Here is a 27,212-nt window from a genome sequence, read left to right on the forward strand (position 1 = left end):
TTAGAATTTTTTTTTACACTTCGGAGCCCGTGACTAGAGATATTGAATCTCTACTGTTCCAGGTTATTGGATTGTGTAGTGGACTTTCGGTCAGCGTTCAAGTTGTGGATAACTTGGCAAAGACTAAAGTTACCTCTCATGAAAGAGGAGAACTATTTATGGCACAATGGGAGATTCCATTGTGCACACATGGGCCAGTCTATTCTTTGGATTATGATTGGCTGAATCACCTGATTGGATATGCTTGTACATAAATACAAGCCCTCAGTCCAGCTCAATCTGGTGTCAGTCTTGTGCATAAGCTGGACCCTTGGTAAGTGTTGCTGCTATTATTATTATTATTATTATTATTGTTGTTGACTACTACAGTTCTTTTGATTATTCTACACAGGTGAGCATTGTCTGAAGATAGCAGTTTCAATCCTACCCAAAGCTGACCAGAGGATTAGTTGGCCAAAACGTGGTGAGAGACAACAACTATGGAAGGTAGTAATTGCCGAGGATGCAGTTAGGAGATTTGGTGTTCCTATCCTGTCGTGGTTACCCACCTGACAAAGGCCAGAGGAATAGTTGGTCAAAACGTGAAACAACCACTGTAAGATGAGGATAATAGTCCGCAATAAATAAATAAATAATTGTGAATCCTATGTCGCGACAAAAGGGATGTACATCATTTGAAATAGTCGAGTGGGATTTTCTACAGTTTATAATAATAATCTGGTGAACTGCTTTACTGAACGAGTGTTCGTGGTCGAAGCTGGTATTCTTAGCATGAGGCTTGCGTACCTTTCAACATCTGTCTAGGTGGTGCTACCAGTCGGTACTTATAATCTTGTAAGAGGAAAGACCCGGATGTACTCATATCCATTACATCAAAAATGTAAATGGATGAAGTGTGTACGGCGACAAGCAAGCAATCAAGATAACAACATCCACAGAGTTTTATATGTAATATATATTGTCATCAACTCATGGTCTACAGATCACTCGGTGATCCATATAAAATTTGTAATGGTCCACTAAAAAAGTATATTTCAATTTTTAGAAAGCAATTTCAGTATGAATGAAAAAGAAAGCCTTATCGAGCTTATGATTTCAACCATCCTTATCACAACATCAGTTTTTTTGGGTTTTTTGCCCATACCGAGAATTGAACCTTCTGGAGAAGATCACTTTTACAACTGATTTTTTCAAGTACTCTAACCATTGCACTACAGGTCCTTGTCGACAGTTCTAGTATGAATTTTGGAAGCCTTAAACCTGTTTTATTTCTAGTTGTTAATGTCACTATTTATTACTAACTAGACAACCCGTAACCCATTGGGTCAGTATTTTATTTTAGCTATGGAATTAATGTATGAGCGTGACACTCGTAACAAAGAAAAGTTTTTTTTGACATAACAGAAACATTTCTATGAAAGTATATTAAAATGAAAAAACAATACAGATAAATTTCTATGCGTCGTTCTGTTTATAATTATTTTGGAAAAAAAACCCAAAAAACTTACAGCCACTGAATTATAAGTGGTTTGCCATACTTATAGATAAATGTGTACTGAACAGATACCATAATACTTAAAGTTAAAAGATATATCAAAATTTGAATTTAATTTAAACACTAAAAAAAAAAAAAAATAAATAAATAAATAAAAAATTGGGACGCTGAAAAACAATACGTTTTATTGTTGCGGTGATTATTTATTTGTAACGCAAATTAAAAAAAAACATTTTATTTATGTTGGTAGTGTAGAAGAAAATGTATGAATGTTTTTTAAGAAAGGTCAAATTCTGCAAAAGTAGCAACTTGTGTTTATTTGTTTACGCTGTTATGGGTTTATGTCTATGTACGCATGCGCAACTGGAAGTTGTAAACCGGATGTGGGTTACAACACCTGTTACAAGGTCATTTGAGTTTTATAATTATATAGATTATTATATATATATATATATATATATATATATATAATAGTAGACGACTGAAAAATAAAATTATGAATTAATGATGGATGACAGGACGAGAGCATGCTACCTCCATAAAGTAAATAAAGGGTTCTGTTTGAAATTCTATCCAAAATCACGAATTTGACAAGATACACCCGAATACATCGATCGAAACATTGTAAAAATGACACTCAAGATGAGAACAGTAGTCAGAAGAATACAAATAATCATTATCTCAAAAATTCAGAAACATAATTAAGTTATTATATTTGGAGCTATTGACCAAACTTTTGTTGAATTTAAAGGAATTATATATATATATATATATATATATATATACTAGCAGTTCAGCCCGGCTTTGCTTGGGCCCTATGTACTGCTCATAACTATGTGCATATATATATATATATATATAAAAAAGTTTGACTCATGTCCAGGTAACCTACATCTAAAATTTCAAGTGTTTAGACCAAAAATTGGCAGAGTAGTTTGGTAGTTGTTTTCAAAGGTCATATCATTGAACTTTGACCCCTTGACAGCCAAATTTCTGTCTGAAAACTGATTGAAAAGATTTCTCCAAATCTCAATACACCTTATGTCAAATTTTGGGCTGTGGACTGAAAATTGACAGAGTAGTTTGGTAGGGAAATGTACATACAGAGACACACACACACACAATTCCACTTATATATATATATATATACACACACACACATTCATAGATAGTACCGTTTTGCTGTTTACAGTTCATCAGTACACCAAGTACAAGCAGGCTGGGATCGAAACTCGACTGTCGAGCTGACAGTTTGCGCCTCTACCCCTGTACTATCACCCAGCAGCCGCGAAATGTAAGCAAAATTTAGATGTAGTTGTAGCTAGGCGAGTTCTTGCTGTGAATGCTTTTCTAAGAGTGAGGGGCTGTCAAACACCTATCTATGAATCAGACTTGAAATCATCAAAGGAGCTACTGGAAGTGACTAGACATCTACGGAATTGTAATTGTAATGATTGAATTATTAATTAGTAAGAATTTTATTAGAAGTTACATGAAGATTTGAGAGTCTCTGGAGTCTCCATAGCTAGATAACAGACAACCTTTAAAAAAAAAAAAAAAAAAAAATGAAGAATCAATCGAGATAAAGACATTTTAACTCATAAGAATTCAACAATTAAATTCCAAGTTAATAGAAATATATTTACCAGAATTAACGAACCATCCCCAAAATTTCTTATTGGAAGAACGTTTTCTAACATAACCTCGGGAAAGGGTCGGAGGATCCAAAAATGACTTCTGGGGGAAAACTAAAATAAAAGAAAGAAAAAAAAGCAAATCAATTAGTTAAGCAAAAAAACATATACAGGGTAGAAAAATAAAATTGCTGCCCAAAAGAAAACAATACTACAGCTTTATTTTAAAACTTTGATTGAAAAAAATCAATTCAGGTAACTTGACTATGTAGTACAGCTAACATCTATTCAATGTAACCGCCTTCAGCCTCAATCACGACCTCGATACAGGTTCAAAACTGGGAGCATGCCTTTTCCACAAGCGCCGGTGGGAGCTCGGCGAATACTCAGCAGATGGCAGTGATCAGGTTAGTGTTGGTGTTGTGGGAGGTCATGTTGGTGATATTCTCGATTTATGACACAACGAAGTAGTTCATCGGGTTGCAGTTGGGAGAGAGGGGTGGGTCAGTGAGAGAAGGGTACAAAGTCGTAGCACTCCTTCTGAAGCCAAGCCAGAGTCTTTGTGGACTAGCGCAGGGTCCTGCTGCCACATCCAGAGTCTACCAGCAGCCACCTGATTGCACCAGGGGAACACCACACTCTTCAGCTCACTTTGGTGTTGACTTTCAAGCCGACTTTGGAGAAAAAAACTCTTTGTAATTTTCCTTTCGATAAATAATGCTCTCTCAATATGTTCAATGCTTTGCAGCCATTGTCCAGGGCTTCTCCCATTACCAGTGATAGACTTCGGTCATCTAAACACTGTATTAATTCCGCAAAGACAATTGCGTTCTTTTCAATGAAGTTGGGGGTCGTTTCTGTTTTCAGGTTGCGTTTGAAGTACTTTGTGTAGCTTTTGGATTCGTAGATATCCTAGAAATTTAACTTGCCACAATTCGAATTTTGATTCGGATCCATCGAAATAAAGACACACGCTGGGCCGATAACCTCTAGAAGTGTAAGCCATGTTTAGTTTCAGAACAGTTTCAGATGATTCGTTGTTCTAAACAAGTTTTGAGAGGTGACTGGTTTGCAGTAGACAGAACAGTTTCCGATGGTTCGTTGTTACACACAAGTCCTGAGAGATGACTTGTTTGCAGTAGACAGTTCCACAGAGCAAAATATTCTTACCGTGTCGAGACGGAAAAAACATGCTTAATTGCTACAGAAAAACTTTAATATTTATGGAGCAATTCTGGTTTCTGATTGGTTGGTAGCAGAACGTGAATTAATTCGATTCGTCAGTTCGTAGCAGCATCGTTTATAAATAGAATCGTCCGGCTGTGTGGGATCATACCCCGTTACACATCCAAAATATTGCAACATAGTTCTCATTTGAAACCACACCAAAGACCATAACTGTGGTTGGAAAGTTTGTTTCCGTCACCCTGGGCACGTTCCTGTTATTTGTGGTAATCTGCATTTTGAGGGTGCTGTCAATGATCCTGTCATCATAACTTGGATCGGTAGAGAGCATGAGTTGTACAGTGGCGCATCTCTGATCTCACTCATTGAACATTGTGTCACTTTCAGGCATGATAGAAGACTCCTATCGTTCTTGGCCAACTAGTAGATGGTCTGCAACAAAAAAAGAAAACTGGTTTTCATCAAACAAATGGAATCATGTCATCTTTTCTAGAGCGATAATTTTATTATACGAGGGTCATTCCAAAAGTAATGCATCCTATTTTTTTTTTAACTTCAAAAGTTGAAGAGCTGCGAAGACAGGAGTGGTACCATTAAAATGCACAAACTTTTGTGCAACAGAATTTATTTTTCTATACAGTCACTACATTCTTAATGAACTTCTGCCAGAAATCCAACAACACATCTTTGCTTCTTAAACATCTGTGACAAGAGTTGCTTTAGAGTCTCACACCGTCAATATCTGCAACAGAGAGATGAAACTTTCAAATCTTTAATGCACGAGTTCAATCATCATAATGCAATTTGCAATTACCTCTGATCCATTCGGGCAGAATAAAAAATAGGAGGCATTACCTTTGAAACATCTATCGTATATGTAAAGAAAATTTAACAGAACTGAACTGTTCAATGTAAAAACTTGATAAATTTTAACATTTAATAACAGCATATAAATCTTTTTTCTGAGAGAAACGCATCATAAAGATTTTTTTTTTTTTTTTTGCTGGAAGAGTTTTTTGGTGCTTAAGATAGAGTCGACAGATCGATTTTTAATATGTCGTTTTAAGAAAAAACAATATTAAGTACTTAACTGCCATGTCGAAAATAGTAATATATACAAAAATTACGAAAATTCATCAAGTAGAAAGTTATGTGAAGTTAAAAGTATTTTTTAGGGAAAATTGGGTAAAATTGTGTCATCTCGAACAAAAAAAAAAACTGCAGATAAGTCCACAATAATTCAAACTTGTTAGATCGGCCTTGTAATGCTAACGATTTCACATTAATGATTTTCTTTAAAAAGTAAAACTACTTGAACAATTGGCGTGATGTTTGGAATATGACATTTCCGTTTCATGTTGGGTACGTACATCATAAAGATTTTCCTGTAGTTTTTGCCTTTTAATTATGTTGGATTCCAGGTACTTCCAGGTAATCACAAGAAAAAAATCTCATTTATATTTGGATTTTGGTTGAAATAAACATTTTTTTGTACTACGTGATTTTTGGAATATAATTTATTCGTTCCATGACGAGTACATAAGACCAGAAAGAGTTTCCTTTTACTTTTGTATTTTAAATAAGTGTAATTTCGGAGCATGCACCCATTTTTTTTTTTTTTTTTTTTTATAAATATGGATCAAAGAAACATTGGAATAAATACTTTTTGCAAACCTAAAAAGTGCTCCATGTACTTTTTTTTAAAATATAGTTCCAAAATAATCTATTCATTAGATTTTTTAACTATTCTTTTTAAATATATTTAATTAATTAAATGAGACTTTCGTTGATGATGACCTTGTGTCGGTTATGAAAAAAAAAAGGGGGTGATATTAAAATGTCTACGAATACATTTGCCACATAACGAAAAGGGTTTGATGTGATATTTTGAACAAAAGACATACCAGAAACCACAGGGAGACATTGTTGCGGATTTAAACATCTAGAAGCTGTCCATACTAAATGATTTCGACCTCCAAGAAACGACCGAAAGGCTGCATGGACAGCCATGTTTTTTTCGGCCACATATGTTTACCATTAAGAGTTACTTCCCTTGACTGTTTTACTTTTGAGAGTTACTTCCCTTGAAAATTTATTTATTTATTTATTTATTTATTTATTTATTTATTTATTTATTATCTAGTTACTGCTTTTTATTATTCCGTTACCCCGAATAAAATAATTAATTGTCAGACACAAAAGCTGTTAAAAAAAAAAAAAAAAAAAAAAAAAAAAATGAGTAAAATAAAGAGGAGTACGTTGGGTGAGCTCAACCATCGGGGGAGGGGGGGGGGTGAATGAACCAACATGGACAAATGGTATGGTCAAAAGGGGTAGCAGGAGGATGGTGGGAGGTATTTCCAAACCTATAAAACAAAACAAGTCTCTTCCAAGTTGAGATTTTGTTATCGCGGCAACCAAACCAGGCGACACCGACCGATCATTTGAAGTTTGCTCCTGCAAACATTTAGATACTAATTGCTACCAGAACTGTTGGGGGGCGAGACGCTTAAAGAGTATTCCTTTTTTGCACAACGGACTGTCGGCTGCTCGCTTTGGAGGCATCACCCTTCGACCCCCCCCCCACCTTTTTTTTTTTAACAAAGCATGGAACAAATAACAAAACCCTTTTTAAAATGAAACAGCGAAATGATTTATTTAGACAGCAAACGGTCGAAAGTTGGACTGAAAGAAGGAATTGAAGGTTCTTTTGGTTTGTCGGTCAGAGACGCCGCTCTTAGTGTACTACCTATTTACAATGCCTCCCCACGGGGCAGAGTTAGACACCAGGGTCGTTTTTTAACGTGGAGAAAAGGTACAAAAATTAAAATTGTCTCAGTCGTGAAGGATTTCTCCTCCACTGAAAGAGAACGAGAAATGGAAGTGCCGCATCTGAAGAACAGATTTTCAGTAAAAATCGTTGATGCTGAAATAACCGGGACAAAAAATATCTGGCTTCTCTGCTGGTCCAGTTCTCTCTGCTTGCTTTGTTTTCCAAAAGGTGTTGAAGAAGTTCATTAGGGGGCAGACGAATCAATGCACTCTGCCAGCTGATCGGTCAGTGTGGGGCTGAATCACTCAGCGATGGGGTCGCATTGATTCTCAAGATAAAATAGATCATTTGTGACTGCTACAACTCCGAACTAGGTATATTGTCATTTAGGTGCAAGGGGCTACTATTTGGGACTATATTTACAGGGACGCTATGTAGGGAGTCGAGCAGCGAAATGTCTGTTCACATTACACTTGAAAGTGGAACGAGTTCAACAGAGCACATTTCATTAAAGTACTTGTGAAACAAAGATGCAACATAGCATTGATCGTTCAGAGTCGCCCATGCATGAAGTATTGTTGCTACATTTGGGATGGAGCATCTATGACTAGTCTTTCACTCTTAGACAGGGTTCAAAAAATGTCTAACTCTTAGACAGGGTTCAAAAAAAGTCTCAAATTTAATAGATTCCGCACGGTTGGTCAAGCTTCAACTGCTCTCCCATCACATCAACGTTATATCCTTGTGTCTTTAATGAAATGTGCTCTGATGAACGCATAGTACTTGTGAGCAGCATTTCCCTGACAACAATGCCGGAATTGCTGCCTTGAAAAAAATGGACCACCTCGACAGGTGCTGACTTTTACAAACGAGGCATCAAGGCTCTTGTTAATCGCTTGGCAAAATGCATTGAGAATAGTGTAGCTATGTAGAAAAATAAATTCTGGAGCATAAAAGGTTGCTCATCTGAAGACTCTTGTCTTTGTAACTCATCAATTTTTGGAGTTAAAAAATAGGAGGCATTACTTTTGTAACGACCCTTTTGGGTACTAAATCTGCAACTAAATGTGACTCAAAACCATACTTGGTGCGGGTATACCGATTATGTATCCGCGCCTCAACCAATGAATAATTCTGCTTTGTTTTATGGGAAAACAAGTTTTCAAAAATGCCGAGAGGGCAAAGTGAAGGATTCTTTAGTTTTCGCAACCACGTAACTTTTGTATCCCTTATTTGGTCCTCACATTCTGTAAATGATGTTTCGGATAAAAGAAGAAGAATTTCCGTTTTCTTGATTGGAATCTGTACTCGCTCTGCATCTCTATCTCCAAGATCTTTGCAACTTTCTAAAAGGGGAAAAAACGCTGCATCCTTCAGAAATCAGAACAAGTGGAAATCTGATGGTGATTATAGGACTCTTGGTACTTACCAGTGATGGAATTCAGCTGGTTCACACCAGTTCGTGCGAACCGGTGCTTAAAATATGAGTTCGGTGAACTGGTTGTTAAAATTATGTTAACATAACAGTTTATACACGATCTGTTTTCTTAGAACCTGTTCTTAAAAAATTTAGAACCTGTTCTTAAAAAATTTAGAACTTGTTCTTAAAAAATTTAGAACCTGTTCTTAAAAAATTTAGAACTTGTTCTTAAAAAATTTAGAACTTGTTCTTAAAAAAATTTGAATCCCACCACTGGTACTTACTTGTACAGATTTTGAACTGGACGTATATAAGCATCCACTCGGCTTTGCCTGGAACATGACATCAACCGTTCAGGTTTGCTTGTAATCTGAGGTAAATGCTGAGCAACAAGCAGATAACTTTGGGATAAATATTGGAAGAGAAAAAAAACAAAAAACAAAACGAAACTAGATGTTATAAGTAAAGCATGGAGACGGGGAACCGCTTGTGAATTTCATACTCCCATGAAACTTCCTCCTTCAGAGGAAGCTGGTTAAACCCGGATGGGGTTAGTGCTGACGTACACTTCGACTTAGACAAGAAGACAAATAATCCATCTGGGCTACTGCCAAGCAATAACTTCAACCGCGCATACATGAACTCTCCTTCTCTCACAGAACTGTCTAATCTTTTGTCATACATGGACACATGCTTCTACTAACTTCAACACGCATCCATGTATTCTCTCTTTCAATAGGTCTTTCAAATCATTCATCTACGTCTCTACATAGAAACTCTTCCCAATACTAACTCCTTTCAAACAAGTCAAACTAACAATGTTAATCAATAAAGTTATTAATTGTTAGGATGATACGTCTTGTTTTCACTTCTACAACTTCTTATTCTTTATCTAATGTTCATGCATTTAAAGTGTGTATTTCTCAATACAAAATGTATATTTCTCAATAGATTTTAACTCGAAATGATTCCTCATATAATAGTACTAGCGGGGGAGGGGGCGCTTTGTCTGGGCGTAAAATATGCTTAAATATTATATTTTAATTTGTCTTCGTATGTATTATTATAGAGTCGTGATTTCAAAAGTAAAAAAGAGTATTTGGGTGCAATCAGCTAGAATCGAAACTGAAAACAAAACTGTAGCATTCAAAGCTGGTGACGTTACCACTGTACCAATGTGACACGCATATGAACCAATTAAAAATAAACTAAAATGAATGAAAAAAACGTGTAACGATCTTTCAATTTTGACCCCTTTTAGACCCCTAAAAAAATATTTTGACCAGCTAAAGATCTATAAAAGCATGGTCAAAAAAAAAAAAAAAAAAAAAAAAAAATTGAATCATTCGAGGCCCCTAGCGCCACTTTGTGACTTTTAGTTTTGGAAGAAATAGAGTTTGAAAATATGGAGACAAACAGACAGACATATAGCCTTTTATATATTAGATTTAACAAAAAGAATTTTTAATTAATGCTTACATAGAATTTGCACCGGCTCGGCTCACTTAAAACCAGACCTTGAAAATGATAATAGTTTAAAGTGACGATAATGGTTGAAAAAAGACTCGAGAGCAACGATGGCTGGAAGATTTGTACTTGTAAATGTTACATCCTATTAAAAACAGAGTTTAATTTTTCAATTTTCTTTTTACGAAAGTTTTGCCACACTAATTATTTCATGTGAAAACAAAAAAATAATTCTTGGTTACAGGAAGGTTGGCAATCACTGATATAATTTTTTATTTACAAAACCCTATTTATGTTTTTAGTTAGCACTTGCTAATTGGTGACCCTTCTATTACCTAATACAGTGGAACCTCTAAATACTAAATTAATTGGTTCTGGCTTAGCTTTCGTATCTTGAAATTTTCATATCTTGAAAGCGTTTTACACATAAATCGTCTAATCCATTTCAAACCCTATGAAAACACTTATTAAATTTTATAACACAGCTATTGTTGCAGCCATCACACGGTGCCAAACACACCACTGTCACTCCAACTAACACCGCCATCGTAGAGAAAGTAACATAACCGTTAATACCTCCACGTGTTTTTTATTTATTTATTTATTTATTTATTTTTTTACTTTTCTCTGACATCTTCTATATATATAAAAGCGAAAATGTATGTATGTATGTATGTATGTATGTATGTATGTGTGTTCGCATTTTCTGTATGTCAACAAAAGGCTTTTTTCAGAGAAGCGGTCGCTCGCTTCACAACTTTTTAAAACTTTTTATATCACATATAAATCGTAATATCTCACAGTTAACAACGAAGCTCGCCTGTCTATTTAATTTGCTTGATTTCGGGAAGATAAATATTCAACATTTGTCGCTCGCCGCATGTGGGTTAGCCTTTTTCCTATAACATCTTGGGGGGGGGGGGGTTAAACGTTCAGCAGTAAATGAAGGTACTATCCCGCAGTCAAACTTGACCTCATTAACTCATTAAAATGAGCACCTGCTAAATCCAAGTAATTAAATAAATTCAAACGTGTTTCCGTTAACATGTTGCGGTGGGGCAATGGTTAAAGTCGCACGTTTTTTTTTTTTTTTACACTTTAATTTACAACTTTGCCTCAACGGTTCGGGTTCGATCCTTATACTTACTTTTTTTTTTACCCCCCCCCCCCCCGAAATTTCCACACACACCTACAAACACCCGGGCAACGCCGGGTACTCCTCGCTAGTCCAAATATAAAATTCAATTTAATAAAAAAAAAACGACACAGAGATGCGACATAATTTTTGAATCTTTATTTTAATCATTATTTGTAAGGTCACGACTTCAATCAAAACTATGGGCTTGCAGGAAAAAAAAAAAAAAAAGGATTTAAAGAAAAAGTGAAATCGATTATTTACTTTCTTACAGCTAATTTGCGATTTCTAAGAAAAATAATAATAAACTCCCTCTCTCCTTACAAAAATTTCGGTTACCATAGATTTTAACGATGTTTGAAAAAGGGTCACAATTTCGGTTGGTCCCCTTTTTGGGGCACCTCCGAAATTAGAGAGAGAACAAGAGTGCTGAAAAAGAACAGTTGTGCAAAAGAAAACATTGGGTTATAATTAAGTGCGATGAGACTTTAGGATTGATGATATTTTATAAAAGTTTCCAAGATTTAGGGGTACAAAGAGGATGGTACATTTTCTTCAATGAAAGTCTTTACCCACGGAAACTGGTCCGTCACGTGTTGATGCTTCTATCGTTTCCGCATGTTCGAGAGAGATTTCTTCTTTGTATCTCCCTCCAAAGCAGTCCTCTATTCCGATTGGCTGAAACCTCTGGTGACATTGAGAGAAGAAAGGAAGGGAAAAGTAGAAGAGTAGGAGAAATAAGGGAAACATACCGTAGCAGCATTATAGTAGTAGTTCACTACACGAGTCCCCCCTCCAAATAACGGAGTTAAGTACCCTCCACAGAATTATTAAATATGTGTATTGTCTAAATTTGTTTAAAAATAAAAGTACTCATTTTTCTTTTTCCATGTTACTTTCCTACCAGATCTAGACTTGTATGTGTCAGCAATTTTATCTTCAACTTTGTCGGTATCATCTGTCTTAATAAGTTTATCATTAGTAGTACCGTCATTTGTCTGTGCCTTTTCAGTCGGTCTAATTTTATTAGTACTAGTTGGTTCTATGTACGGCTTTAATCTATTTATTGATACATGTTGTAAGGGAATAAATAAGAGCACCGGATTACCGGTGTAGGGTAAGGAGTGAGGTCCCTTGAGAAAAGAAGAGGAGAGTCCGTACACATGAGGCACGGACGCAAAAAGTTCTTCTCCTAAAAGACAATGCTGGACAGGCAGAGTACAACTCTAGAATACAGTCCTCACTCCTCCCGTAAACCCCACTATTGAAGTGAGTAATCTTTTTACCTTAATGTTCTGAATTGCAGTGTTGTCATGTTTTCATGTTTGTTAATAAATTCTTGTCGTTTATACTTGTTGTACGTTTAGTAATTATTAAAGCTGGTCGGTAGTTTTGGGACTTGGAAGAACCTAAACCCGTACCAACAATGTGTATGAGTACCATTGTTCATATCGATCTGATAATGCTTATCTGATCGAGTCAAAACTTTATAAGGATCTGAGTACGGTGCTTCTAATGGTTTCCTAACTTGATCAACTCTGAGCCATACTTTTTCACGGGAAGATAAACCTTTCGGTATAAATGTTTTGGGACTGTCATGGATATATCTTTTTCCATTGAGTACATCAATTTGGGACATCCATTCACACAAATTACGTATGTACTGGTTATTAACTGGAGTTTCTTCTACTCTATGCTTGTGTATCAACTGCTGAGGAATCAATATCGGAGATCCAGTAACAGACGTAAAAAGGGAAAAGCAGCATCATAGTAGTAGTTCACTACACCTCCACTTGTTATTTATTTATTTATTTGGTGCTTATACAGTTTAGTCAAGACATTAAAAAAATGAAAATATTGAAAAAAGTTATATTGTACGTACTCGTTATAGTCTGAAGTTCTCTGAAAAAAAAAATTTCACTTAATTTCATCAAGTAGTTTTTATTTTACAGCAAAAAATCAATTTATTATGATACCGAGTAAAAGGTTCGATTTTTAGGAAGAAAAACTAATAATAAAGATGGGGAAGGAGTGTCAGCGCTTTAACTGGAGTTATCTCCCTTTGGCATGTTCAACAAATTTCGTAATGGCTGACTTCAACACGCTCTCATAAAAACGTGTTTTTCTGCTGTAAAATAAAAACTACTCGATCAAATTAAATTAAATTTTTTTTCGGAGATCTTCAGTTCAAAACAGATCCGTACAATATAACCTTTTTTCGCTATTTTCTTTTTTAATGTCTTGACTAAACTATACAAGTACCATTTATTTATTTGTTTTTACTTTTCTTTGACATCCAAATATAAAATTCCATTTAATAAAAAAACGATGGAGAGATGCAACATAATTTTTGAATCGTTATTTTAATCATTATTTATAAGGTCACGAACTCAATCCAAACTTGCAGAAAATAAAAAGGATAAAAAGAAAAAGTGAAATCGATTATTTACTTTCTTACAGCTAATTTGCGATTTCTAAGAAAAATAATAATAAACTCCTCCACCACTTACAAAAATTTCAGAGAATGTACAATAAAAATCAAAACAGAAAATCTTTCTTCAATCTTCAGATATGGTAAAAAAAATTCTTAAAATATAGTCAAAAATGTAATGTGTACATTAATTTTTTCATTTTTTTTTAAATAATTTTAATTTATGAGGGGGGGGGAGTAAGTAAAAAGAATTAATTTAAGTCCAACAAAAAAAAAATGCTTTCCAAATAAAAATCAGTACAAATATTTCCATAAAATTCTTAAAAACATCTTAAATCGAATAAAACTCCGATTTTGAAAAAATTTTCTTTTCTTCTAAGAATTAAAAAATAGTCTTTCTGACACTCGTAACTTTTGAATTCTGAAAATGTTTTCGTATGCAGGAACAAAAAGAAATTTTTCAGATCACGTTTCTTAAGCTGAAAACTTCATAAGCAGAGTCTTATTTTATATAAGAGGTTATTTTGAACATAAAAGCAAGTATAATATCATAAGATTATGGAAAAAAAGAGAAAGAAAACCTGTGGCCTTTTTAGAAAATTCTCGTTTCGTCCTCTTTTTCAGGGGACTTCCTCAGGAGAATGATAAGGATGAGTGAGGAAAATAAAATATACCATAGATGAGAGGAGAATCCTATGAACAGTGAGATACTTATATATTTGAAAATGTTTTATGTACATATGGTAAATAGCAATTAAAAATTTAAGTGGGGAAGGCGTGTGTAAAACATAAGTGAGGAAACGTAAGTAAAAAATTAAAAATTATAAATATAAGTCGGGGAATGTGTTTAAGGCGAAAGGTTTTAGATCTATGTATTAATGGGAAAAGCAATTAGAAATATATGTGGACAAAACTAATCAGGTTCTAATCTATGTATAAGATAGGCAAAATGATTAAGAACGTTATTAATTTGCAATTTTTTACTTACGTTTCCCCACTTACGTTTTACACATGGCTTCCCCAATAACATTTTTAATCACTTTCCGCATGTGTACATAAAATATATAAATATCTCAATTTTTATAGGATTCTTCTCTCATCTTTGTATCTTCACTTTAAACAGATTCGAAACCTAATCAGTTTCATTCCACATTGATTTTTAATCACTTTGCCCAATGGTACATAGATTTGAAACCGGATCAATTTCGCCTTAAATACATTTCCTCACTTATGTTAATAATTTTAAATTTTTTACTTACGTTTCCCCACTTATGTTTTACATAAGCCTTCCCCACTTACATTTTTAATCACTTTCCCTATAGATACATAAAATATATAAATTAATTCACTTCTCATAGGATTCTCCTTTCATCTTTGGTATATTTTATTTTTCTCAGCATATCCTTATCGTTCTCCTGAAGAAGTCCCCTGAAAAAGGGGACGAAATGTTGAAAATATCAAGGTCCTCAATAATCAGGCCGTCAAGGAAGCACATTGTGTCCCCTCTCTCCAGATTAAGCCTGGTCTCTCCAACCACATTGAGGGGGGAGGATTCGTCTGCTTTTCTGGCAGACTGGGAAGTTTTTGTGAGTTTAGCATCCAGGCACTTGGCTGTTGAGTGTCGAATCATATTCCCTGTGGCACCACAGTCCACAACGATCTGTACCGAATGATGATTTGAGAACATGTTAATGTAGGGGGATTGTTCGATTTTCACTCGCCGTGAGGTTGTCATATTCTCATTCTCTTTATGTAAGTTGCTTAAGGTCACTGGACAAGTTGGTTCCTCATTGTCGAAAATATGAAGGACCTGGCGAGCCTTGGTCATATATCTACGGTTTGATGCAGGAAGGTAGATGCATTCACTCAAAAATGGTTTGTGTTGGGTCTCTAAGCCTGATTACACAGTGGACAAGTCTTCTACGGTTGAGGCTTCCTAGTATGTCGAAGTGGAGTAGTAAATGTCCGGCTCACAGATGCTTCATTTCCCAACTCCTCAAGTAGAGAATCCAATGCCAGGGAGATCTCTGGCTTGATTGATGCCAATGTGCGTGATCTCAACTCCGTCCCATAACATTGCTTGACTAATTTAGGGAGGGGATGGATGAAGTAGGCACAACCAAGTAAGGACAATTAGATTCTCTAATGTAGGGTTGACTTCTTCGTCTTCTGTAAGAATACTGTTATGATGGCGTATATTGGTGTCTGTGTTTAGTAAGGAGTCATCAATGAAGGCTTCAAATCTCTGAAATAACACTTCTGGGTGTTCATCCGGTTCAAGCCTAATGAAATTAAAGTCCAGGAAGTAAAAGCTGCTAGTCTGGAAGCCATAATGTTGTCTTATAGTTTGCCAAACATTTGTTAATGATGTTGAGTTCTTAACAATGGCACGCCACAATATGCTGGGGCAGTAATTTTCCACCTGTCCTAACATCACCTTCATGATATTATTTTTTTTGGATAGCAGCGAGTCTGTTGACATCAGGTATTTCCATACCATTATTTGTGAAGCCCTGGTGTGGATGAGCACGTGAATTCTTTTCCCAGCTTGTCTCAAGGAATGGTGCATAGTTGCCATCAAGAGAAAGACAATATATGAGGTTATTTCTCCGCGCCTCAAAGGAAGAAATAGTTTCATTATTTCCCAGGCACCACTGCTTGAGGGCGCGTGCAGACATACTGGTATATATGGATAAGAGACGTTTTGATAGTCCGGCCTCATCAAGATAATCCCTTCAGGTGTTCGCCTAATTAGTTGGTGGGTAATATACTTCTTATTTAGAAAAAAAAAATCCTTTTTATTTATTTATTTATTTATTTTTTACTCCTTTGGAATAGCGAATGAGGGTAAATAAACCGCTGCCACCACGCCAGTAAATAATAGTATATCACACGAAACCGTTTGAAGGGACGAAGAGACTTTATTCTCGAGCGTACAGAATGAAACTCAAAACACAAACTGAAAAAGTAAACACAAATCGAAGAGACAGACGACAACTCAAAATATGCAAAGTTATCTCCCTTGACCGATATGCGATCATAATTCAACACTGGCGTTACCTAGCATCCGATTTTCATTGGTTGAAAATGCTTTGTGTCCACACGTTCCTGTGAAAACATTTTTGTTTTTGGGAATGAAGAGAAAAGCGAATTCCAACGAAGCTGAGAAGGAAAAATGTAGCAATTAAAGAAAATGAAAACAAAAAAATACTTCCGGCGAGTTAAAGTGCATTTAACTTAGGGAGGGGAGGGGCGCTTTCTTGGACACATTGTTGAATTATTTAAACTATTTCTTAAAATAGCTTCATTTACTTTTTTTTTTCTTTTTTTAACTATATCAATATTTTTAATTTATTAAAAAAATATTTATATTTAAGGACTATTTTGAAATACGAAAAGGATTTGTATCGATAAAAAAATAAACATAAGAAAAATCACATAATGATAACAAATTAAAAATAAATAAATACATATATAAAAAGGAAAGAGAAATACGAAACTAATGCTATTTATTCCGGCATAGAGTCATGTTGCTATGACAACCTGATAAGTTTGATGTTGTACGCAAAGGAGTTTTTCACCGATTGAAACAAAAAAATTAAAAAAAAAAAAAAAGAGGAAAAGAAATTGTGAACTGTTTGAAAGGCAAAATATAGGGAAATCATGAAAACGAAAACGTACAACAGTGAAAGCCAATTGCGAAAAAAGAAGGATTTGGTGGAAGGCGCATTTACGCACCAATCGCTCCAGTCTCGCGTTCAAGTAAGCGACATTTTCGTTCGTTTGTTTGTTTGTTTGTTTGTTTTGTTATGGGTGTTTTTTTGGGGGGGGGGGGTCGTTAGCACCAAATAAATAAATAAATAAAAATTAAAAAAAAAAACAAACAAACAAAAAAACAAGTAATGTGTATGTGTGCGTACCCGTCATTGAACGAAGATGTCATATTCCAAAAGTCACGTAAATCGATCAAGTATATTTTTTTTTAACTGAGAAAATTCAGTTCTATGAGGAAGCGATACATTATGTTTTGATCCGCCATGATTTATAAATAAGGGGCAGACAACTCAATTCGAACTATCGAGATCAAAATCAACCTTATTATGCCTACAATTTCTTATTAAAATCGCTAAAAATTATAAAGAAGTGATTTTATACACACGCACGCACACATAATATTAAATGAAAGATGAGGAATAAAAGTTATATATAACTTTATTATATCATCGGAGCAATAGGGAAAAATAAAGGGGAAAATTAAGAAAAAACCTCTTTATGCCATGGCATTTCGAAGCTCTCATCTTCTGATGAGAAGCTTTTAACTTCGAAATGGCATGGCCTAAAAAGTTCTTTTTTTTCTTAATTGTTCCCTGATCTTTTCCTTATTATTCTGATGATATGATAAAGTTATATATAAATTTTATTCCTCATCTTTCATTTAATATGATTGTTTGCTCCTCTTAATAGTGTTGAGCTTTTCTTATCTTGATACATTTTGCTTTGTTAAAGATTTACTCTTTAATAATATAATTATATATATATATATATATATATATATATATATATATATATATATATATATATATATATATATATATATAGTAGCAAAAGTACCCGTCGTTGACTGGATTCAAAAACAGCCTACAGAAAATGGACTCTGATTTATGAAAGTATGATAGGTTATGAAAAGGAAGGGTTGTAATGAGATAGCTTCGAATTTCGGGGTATCAAAACCAAAGCAAAATATGATGAAAGTAAAAACAAAATAGATAAACCCCATAATTTATTATACCATACCTGTTCACACGGAAACACTTATCACAATATTCTGTGGATCTATATTTAAAAACCTTGTTAAACTTTGTGACATATTTCCATTCTATGGAGGCCAGGTGCGAACGAACACCTCATAATTTTATTATACCATATTTCTTCAAACTGAAACATAATTATCAAAGTATACTTACGCAGATAGATATGAAAAGTCTTTATTAAAGTTTGTGCCTATTTCCATTCTATGGAGGCCAGGCGCGAACGCAGACCCCACAATTTTATTATACCATCTCTCTTAAAGTTAAAACATACTTATCAAAGTATTCTTATGTACATCTATATCAAAAACGCTTGTAAACGTTTTTTTTTTAATTTTAAAATTATTTTTCCATACTTTGTGGACCAGGCGCGAACGCAGATCCCACAATTTTAATGAACCACTGTTCTGCCAGATCAAACGTACCTATTCCTGTGTCTCAATACATCTATCATTATATGTAATCAGTTTTTTAAAATAGTCAACCATATAGGAGCCTATTCGTGACCAGACACACACACACACACACACACACACACACACACACACACACACACACACACACACACACACACACACATACACACACAGACATTCAGTTCAGCTTTATATATATATATATATATATATATATATATATATATATATATATATATATATATATATATATATATATATATAATGAAATAAGAATTACAATTAAGTTTACCAAAATGATCCAAGAAGGCAAAACTAAAGTATATTATAAATATTAAAGAATTAATATTTATAAAGTAATCTCAACCAGATGTAAAAGCTCGATAAAACCAAATAGGAGATAGAGCTTATAATAAGTTAATAAAACATGTTAAAAACATTTTGAAAAAGAGTTAAAAACATATTTAATTTTAAAAAGGAAACACTAGATAAGTGGATAGTCCTTAATCCGTAGAGTTTCAAAGAAATAATTTTCTTCTCATCAGAGGGTAGGATTTAGCAAAATGCGGGATCGGATTTTGCTTGCAAAAATATTTGATGAAACTACAAGTAAGTTATAGATCCTACTTGATAACAAAAAATGAAGCAGTGGGAATATGGTGAACAAATATCACTTTTTTATTCATATATTCTATTAGAACGAAATATTAAAAAATATGAGGCATTACTTTTGGAATGCCCCTCGTAGTGTATGGGATCAAACTTTTGTATAAAATATATCAATGGAAAAAGTCATAAAAAAACACAAGCCCTTTCTTGACTCTACCATTAACACTAAATCTGTGTGGCCATGTGAAAAATGAATACAAAAACTAAATTTTAAAGAAATAAATTAAAAGCAAAATTTTTTATGACTCATCTTTATGACTCATCTTGCATATAAAATAATACATCATATCTATCTATCTATCTATCTATCTATTTATCTATCTATTTATCTCTCTATCTATCTATCATATAAAAGGAACTTTGTGTGTGTGTGTGCGTGTGCGTGTGTGTGTGTGTGTGTGTGTGTGTGTGTGTGTGTGTGTGTGTGTGTGTCTGTTTGAGTTTGTTTCCTTTGGATTCGAAAACGGTTGGGTCTATTTTATGAAATTTCACATGGAGGTATTTTATGTGCCTGGCAATGTTCTTAGATAGGTTTTGTGTCAGAATGCCTTTGATAAGTATCGATAATCGAAATAATCCGATGAAAGAAGGAACAGGCGATTTTGACCAAAGTTAAGACCTTACACAGTTTTATGTCACAAATTCATTTGAGAAGTTTTATTACCACACAAGCCAGAAACGACCGACATATAAAATAAATAGTAGGTTCTTTGATATGACAGAGGTGCGTTCGAAATAAATGTTTCTGATTAGAGCACAATTGAAGCATGATACTTGACTTTTTCATTTTAAACTTTAATTCAAGCCATTATATATAAAAATAATTTTATAAAATCAACAGTAGGTTCTAAACTGTTGGTTTAATATCCATTTGTGTATAGTGTGAACGTTGAGATTTTCTAGACTTTCACTGTTACGGAATTCACGTTTCTTTCATCCGACTCTTGTTAAGAAGAATCGTTTAAAGATTTCACTTTCATTTTGATACAACCATAACTAAATGAGGATCTCCATTATTTTCGTCAAAATTGTAAATATTTTCACATTTTCAAAAGCTGTGGGCAAAGAGCTCCTCTGCTTTGAGAAAAACAAAGGCCAAGAGAGTAAACCCTAAAAAAAAAGTCCCGACAGGTGGATGGTGAAGTACTGCAACACCTTTCCGCCAACTCCTGCAGGTGCGCTGGTTCCGACTGTATTGGCTTGCCTTCCCACCAGACTTTGTCTGCAATGCCAAAAGGAGGACCCTGATAACTGAACTAACTTAGGTCTCCTTATCACCCACCCAAGCCTGCATCCGGAGAACCAATTCCATCTTTGAAGGAATAGGGTGAATAAAAAAGTGATTTCACATGAATGGATAATCTGGTGAATCGAGATGTATATTTGATCCAGTTCTTTTTTACGCACATTTTATATTGGAATTCTTTCACATTTCCTTGTACCTATTTGTGAATTATTCCATGGATTTCTGCCTTTTGGATTACTTTGGATCATCTTCCAATTATGCGGTTTCCTTGGATTTTACTTGTGTGAATGGAAATTTAACTAACTTTCTTGGATTCTGCATCTTTGGATTTTACCGTCATTGGAAATTTTACCCTTCACCAGACTATCCATTCACGTGAAATCACTTTTTTATTCACCCTATTCCCTCTGCTTCATTTTTTGTTATCAAGTAAGATCTATGACTTACTTGTAGTTTCATCAAATACTTTTGCAAGCAAAATCCGATCCCGCATTTTGCTAAATCCTACCCTCTGATGAGAAAGAAAGTATTTCTTTGAAACTCCGTGGATTAAGGACTATCCACTTATTTAGTGTTTCCTTTTTAAAATTAAATATGTTTTTAACTCTTTTTCAAAATGTTTTTAACATGTTTTATTAACTAATTGTTCTTATTATATATATATATATATATATATATATATATATATATATATATATACCTACAAAGTCGGGTTCGTTTGTTACTCTGGCATTGATATTAAAAGCCTACTTTTTCTATCTGTATTTATTTGCTTCTCCACAAAAGCAAAATCTGACATAAAGTCGTTTTTAATATGCGGAAAAACCAGCTCCCCAAAAAGGGTGGCACTCTGGAAGTAGACAAAAAAAATAAACATTACCTTAGTATTGAAAGATTTCCCCTTTATTGATTTAGAACAAATTAAGTGTAGCATCAGAACAGTTACTACACTGTGATCTCAGTCCAAAGGCCGGATACTTTTTCTATTTAAAAAATATTAAAACAAACTTCTTCATATAGTCAGTCAATGGATATGCGAGCGACTTCATAAAGGTTAACTAATTTGCATATTCTTTTGACAAACGAACTTTCATTAATTAGTTTTTCATTTTTTTTTATTGTTTCTTATTAGATGCTTGGTTTCATTGAACTTTTTTATGCTCAATTCTATTTATGCATATTTCCTACATTGTGCATAATTGCAAAAGAATTTAGGATTAAAATTTTCTATCACACACAAGTGACTTTATCTATCTGTGTAAGGAACACTCTCTACCAAACTACTCTTAATCTATAGAGGATTGGCTCTATAATAATAAATATGAAATCTATATGAATTAAAATATCATATTTAATGTATTTTTATGACTGGGCCACGTCGGGGAGGGGCAATATTATATATTGAGTACAATCTAATAATAATCAATAGAGGATTGGCTCTATAATAATAAATATGAAATCTGCATTAAATAAATATATTTATGCATACATTACAACCGGGCAATGCGGCCCTGTCGGTGGGGCATTAGAATATGCCGACTGCCCCCCTGCAGAGGGTAAAAGTCCTTCAATGGGTGTCCTGGATATGACCTTAAACTATATCCAGTGGTGAGGGCCCCAGCTTGTGGGCTTTGGGGAATGTGGAGCCACCCTTTAATTACCATTGCTCCCAGGTCCACTCTGTGGTAGTACCTGTTAGGGTCCCAACTATGGGTTAAATAGAAACTGACGTGAAAACAAAAAATATATTCTATTAAAAAAAAAATTTCTTCAAAATCTTTGGATTCGACATCAAATAACCCGAAAAGGGTTGATATACCGTAAAACAAAAACAACCAACCAAGCAACAACCGGGCAATGCTGAATGGCCTGCTAGTATATTGTTTTAGGGACATCATCATCATCATCATCATCATCGGCGGTCACTCGTGTCCGAGTAAGACTGTCCTCCATTGTGGCTTCTGTGGGTCCTCAGGTGAGCATAGAGCCCAATCCTAGACCCAATTTGTCTTGTGCAATTTGGGCAGATAAAGGTAGTGGTGGTGGGGTGGGGTTGGGTGTGTCTGGTTGATAATCTGTCCTTTCTGTGCTTGCGTTTATCCTCAGCAGCTTGATTTAGGTCACTACTATAAAGCGCAGCACCTTCGTGGACAGCGCTCCTCCATGCCAACCTGCTCCCAGCCACGTCCTCCCATGTCTCAAGGTCCATGAAACCGCTTTAGATTTGCTTTGATGTTGTCCTTATACCTCATCTTTTGGCCACCCTGGGCACGCTTTCCCTCAACAAGCTGAGAGTAGAAAATCTGTTTTGTAAAAAGGTCAAATCGTTGAACTTTGACCCCTTAATAGCCCAATTTCTAGCCAAAAACCGATCACATCGATTTTTCCAAATCTCAGTACCCTGTATACCAAATTTCGAGTCTGTAGAATAAAAATTGACAGAGTTATTGCGTAGGGAAATGTATACAGACACACACACACACACACACTTTCACTTTTATAGATATATAGATTCTTTTTCTACTGGATCATTTTTCATAATTTTTAGAATTTATACTAATTTCAACATGATATAAAAATACATAATAATGTTTTCACCTGAGATGCGTTGGTTTAAAATATCACTAACATTGGAATGTTTTACCCATTCTGCTTTGTGTTCACCCAATCTTTACTGAAGATTGGTTGTTTATCTTTAAGCGGTTTTTATTTTATCCATTTATTTAGGGACATACACACCCTTATAATCACTAAAATGGTCTTGTCCATTAGCCATATAAGCAGCAAGTATAGACCACTCAATGAGAGCTATCCGGATGTCGTACAGACAACTCCCCACGGACTTAGTAATCTTCCTGTATCACGAACCCTGTTCTGGGTATAAATGTTTTTTGTATTCTCACCAGTCATCGTGTTTTCCTACTTTCACCTTTCCCGACTCCACTACATATATATATTATATATTATAGTTTTATTGTCCAATTTCTACTGCACACTCTTAAACCCTTATCCTTGAGTGGCCTCTTGGCCTTGATAATGTGGTGATGCTTATGTAAAAAAAAAAAAAAAATATATATATATATATATATATATAATTGACCTTGCCTCTGTGTGTATAGAACAGTCTCTACCAAACTACTCTGTCAGTTTTTTATCTACAGACTTAAAACTTGATATATAAGGGATTCAAGCATGTGGAACAAATTCGATTTGTTTTTTAGCTGGTAAAAATAGTTGCTAAGGGGTCAAAATTGAAAAAATATGGACCAGTCTCTCCCTCTTGGACAGGGTGTAAGTCGACTTAAAGTGCTCCTTTACACATGTGCAAATATACATTCATACATTAAACTGTGTTAATTTTAAAAGATTTGGTATTCATCTGTTGTTAGCTCAAAGGGTAACGAATAAAATTGGAGTACTAAATGTTTTGGTTTCAATTCTAGCTAAAGCTGGTCAAGTCATATTTAAAAAAAATTTTTGAAATCACAACTATATATTGGGTACAATATAATAATTAATAGAGAATAAATACGAAATCCGCTTCAATTAAAATATCATATTTAACGTATTTTATGACCGGGCAATGCCGGGTGGTGAGTTAATATATTATAGTTCTCACACCTGCCAATATTCTATATTTCTTTAAAACCACCATTGATTCATACATAATGTCTTGTTGCTACACCGTGGCTTTTGCATCAACCACTAGTCTCTCCCTCTTGGACAGGGTACAAAATAGTGTCTAGCTTAATAGGTCCCCACACTGTCTACCGAGTTTCAGCCTCTGTCCCATCACCACCGTGTTGCACTTCTGTGCTTGTTTTATTAGTACAGTGGAACCTCTGGATACAAAATTAATTGATTTCGGCTTGGCTTTTGTATCTCGAAATTTTCATATCCTAAAAGGCGTTTTACATGTAAATCATCTAATCCGTTCCAAGTCGCATGAAAAACACCCCCTAAATTTTCTAATGAAGGTAAAAACAGAATGAAATAAGAGACAAATGGTACCTAACCTGACTACTGATACTTTCACTTGCTAAACGACCGAGAGATGTGACATTTTTTTAAATCGTTATTGTAATCATTACTCATAAAGTCATGGCCTTAATCCGATCTATGGATACGCAGATGCAGGGAAGAAAAAGGATTCAAAGCGAAATGGATTATTTACTTTCTTACAGCTAATTTGCAATTTCTAAGAAAAATAATAAATATTCCCACCCTATATTATCTAATTATTGGAATTCTTTGGGGTCCGTGGCACAATGGATAGAAACATTGAATCTCTACAGTTCCAGGTGAGTATTATCTGAAGATAGCGGTTTCAATCCTACCCAAAGCCAGTTAGAGGATTAGTTAGCCAAAACGTGGTGAGACAACAACAACAACTATGGAAGGCAGTAATTACTGAAGATACAGTTAAGAAATTCAGAATTTCTATCTCATCGCGGTTAACAATCTGATGAAGGCCAAAGGAATAGTTGGCCGAAACATTGTGAAACAACAACTATAAAGATGAGGATAACAGTTCATAAATAAATAAATCAAAATATCTCCACCCTTTACAAAAATTTCAGAGGATGTACGATAAAAATCAAAATGGAAAATCTTTCTTTAATCTATATTCTTCAAATGCGGTCAAAATCGTATTTGTCCTGGTACACCTTCAGCCACATCCATCCTTAACGGATCCTCTTTTGGCGATGATGCGCCTCTCACCACAAGACACATAATTTTTCTTTGTAGCGATTAATTGTTTTGTTTGGCAATACAAAACAGTACCTTCCAGCATCTGCAACTGTTTTGATTCAAGGTGGAGATATTCATCTTAGAAACGACTGTTTGAAGGTGTGGTGTTTACTTAATTGATTATTTTTTTTTTTTCTTCCAATATTTTCCCCAAAGATCGTCTGCTCCTTTGCCATGCATTAATTGGCTGATCTGTGTCTTACGTCAGATTAATCATTTTCTGAGCAAACGGTTAGTTACGTCTGGTTCAAATTCTGCACAAGTACCAAAGTTGTTCTTCTTTTTCGTATATATATATTACATATGTATATATTCGGTGATAGTCATTTGGAAATCCCATTGATTACTGTACACGCAATAACCCTTATCCCCGAGTGGCTTCCGGCCCTTGATAAATGGTGACCTCCCATGTAAAAAAAAAAATAAAAAATAAAAAAATAAGTACATAAATTTTTCAATTTTTAAAATAATTTTTATTTATGGGGAATTAAGTAGAAAAAAATTAAAGTCAAGCTCAAGAAAAAATGTTTCCCAGATGAAAGTTAAGGCAAATATTTCAAGAAAATTACTAAAAAAACATTTCAAAATCAAATAAAATCTGGATTTTTAAAAGATTTTCCAAGAATTAGGCGCCTGAAAAAAATAATCTTTCTGCTGCTCGTATCTTTCATATCCTGCAAATTTTTTCGTATGCTTGGACAAAAAAAAAATTTCACATCGCGTTTTGTAAGCTGGAAATTTCATAAACTGAATCTTTTGTATCTAGAGGTTCCAGTGTACTTCAATGGAATGTGCACTGGCGGATTTGCTACACTTGTGATCCTGTAGGATCTCTGTGAATTTATATAAAACTAGCCTGAGTGCCCGGCGTTGCTCGTGTGTTTGGAGGTATGCGTTGAGAAAAAAAAAAAAAATGGTAGTAGGCAGGCTCGAACCCATACCACGAAGGAGGAAAAGAATGTGAAAAAAAAAGTGACGTCTTTGCTGTTGCGCCCATCGCAAAACCGAAGTGATGAACGTCAAAATTAAGGCTAGACAATCAAAAAGAGTGGATGACTTGAAAATATCCGCGAAAAAAAAGTGACCCCCTCCTTGTAGAAAACTGCCCTCTTGAAGATGAAGCAATTAATGATTTTGGCCAATTTTTTTGATATTTGTCATCCGAAAGTTGGAGGTTTAAAACGATACTGGTTTCATCACGTTCCGACGTGTCTGTCAAAAGTTTTAGGTATACATACATACATACATACATACAGAGATTTAAACAGACAGGTGAGATTTATATTATAGATATATATTTTTGTTTGCGTGTGAGGAATATTATGAAAATGTGTTCAGATATATGAGTTTTTTCTTAGTGGAAAGCTCCAATATGAAGGATTAATGAAGTGAGGATTTTTGTGAGAATAGCACGAGGTTTGAAATTACTGATTTTTTTATGATCAGAGTACCACCTGCGGGCTTAAAATTAATGTGACTATTTTCTGAGAAAAAAACAGTCCAAAAATCCGGTACTAGTGCACTTATTGATCCGTGCTGAAATAATAACGTGCTCTCATGTAATGAATGAATGCATGAATGTAGGATTGACATGAAATTCTTAAAGATAAACTAAAATGACAGAAAAATGGGCTGAAATGACTTAAATAAATAAAAAGTAAATGACTTAGAATGACTTTAATGAACTTAAGGATGAATTGAATGACCTTAAGAATGGCTTGAATGCTTAAAAAATAACTGGAATCCTTCAAAAACTTCTTGAATGATCTGGAGAATGACTT

General features: G+C 34.5%; 2 protein-coding genes across 3 annotated transcripts in view; one reads left to right on the top strand and one right to left on the bottom strand.

Annotated features, from left to right (window-relative positions):
- Positions 1-6,376, bottom strand: part of LOC145296906 (small ribosomal subunit protein uS15m-like) — a 46,411-nt gene extending 40,035 nt beyond the window's left edge. The window contains exons 1-2 of the mRNA XM_080143068.1: positions 6,219-6,376; positions 3,142-3,243 (exon numbers count right to left, since the gene is read on the bottom strand). Coding sequence (XP_079999194.1) covers positions 3,142-3,243; positions 6,219-6,324 — 208 coding nt within the window. The 5' untranslated portion in view covers positions 6,325-6,376. The remainder of the gene's footprint in view (positions 1-3,141; positions 3,244-6,218) is intronic.
- A 10,683-nt stretch (positions 6,377-17,059) lies between these two features.
- Positions 17,060-27,212, top strand: part of LOC145296907 (parkin coregulated gene protein-like) — a 79,970-nt gene continuing 69,817 nt past the window's right edge. For both annotated transcript variants that reach the window (XM_080143069.1, XM_080143070.1), the window contains exon 1: positions 17,060-17,302. In XM_080143069.1, coding sequence (XP_079999195.1) covers positions 17,204-17,302 — 99 coding nt within the window. In that variant the 5' untranslated portion in view covers positions 17,060-17,203. The remainder of the gene's footprint in view (positions 17,303-27,212) is intronic.

This window comes from Euprymna scolopes, chromosome 17 (genome assembly GCF_053919585.1).
Source record: "Euprymna scolopes isolate OS-2025 chromosome 17, ASM5391958v1, whole genome shotgun sequence".
NCBI classification, from domain to species: Eukaryota; Metazoa; Mollusca; class Cephalopoda; order Sepiida; family Sepiolidae; genus Euprymna; species Euprymna scolopes.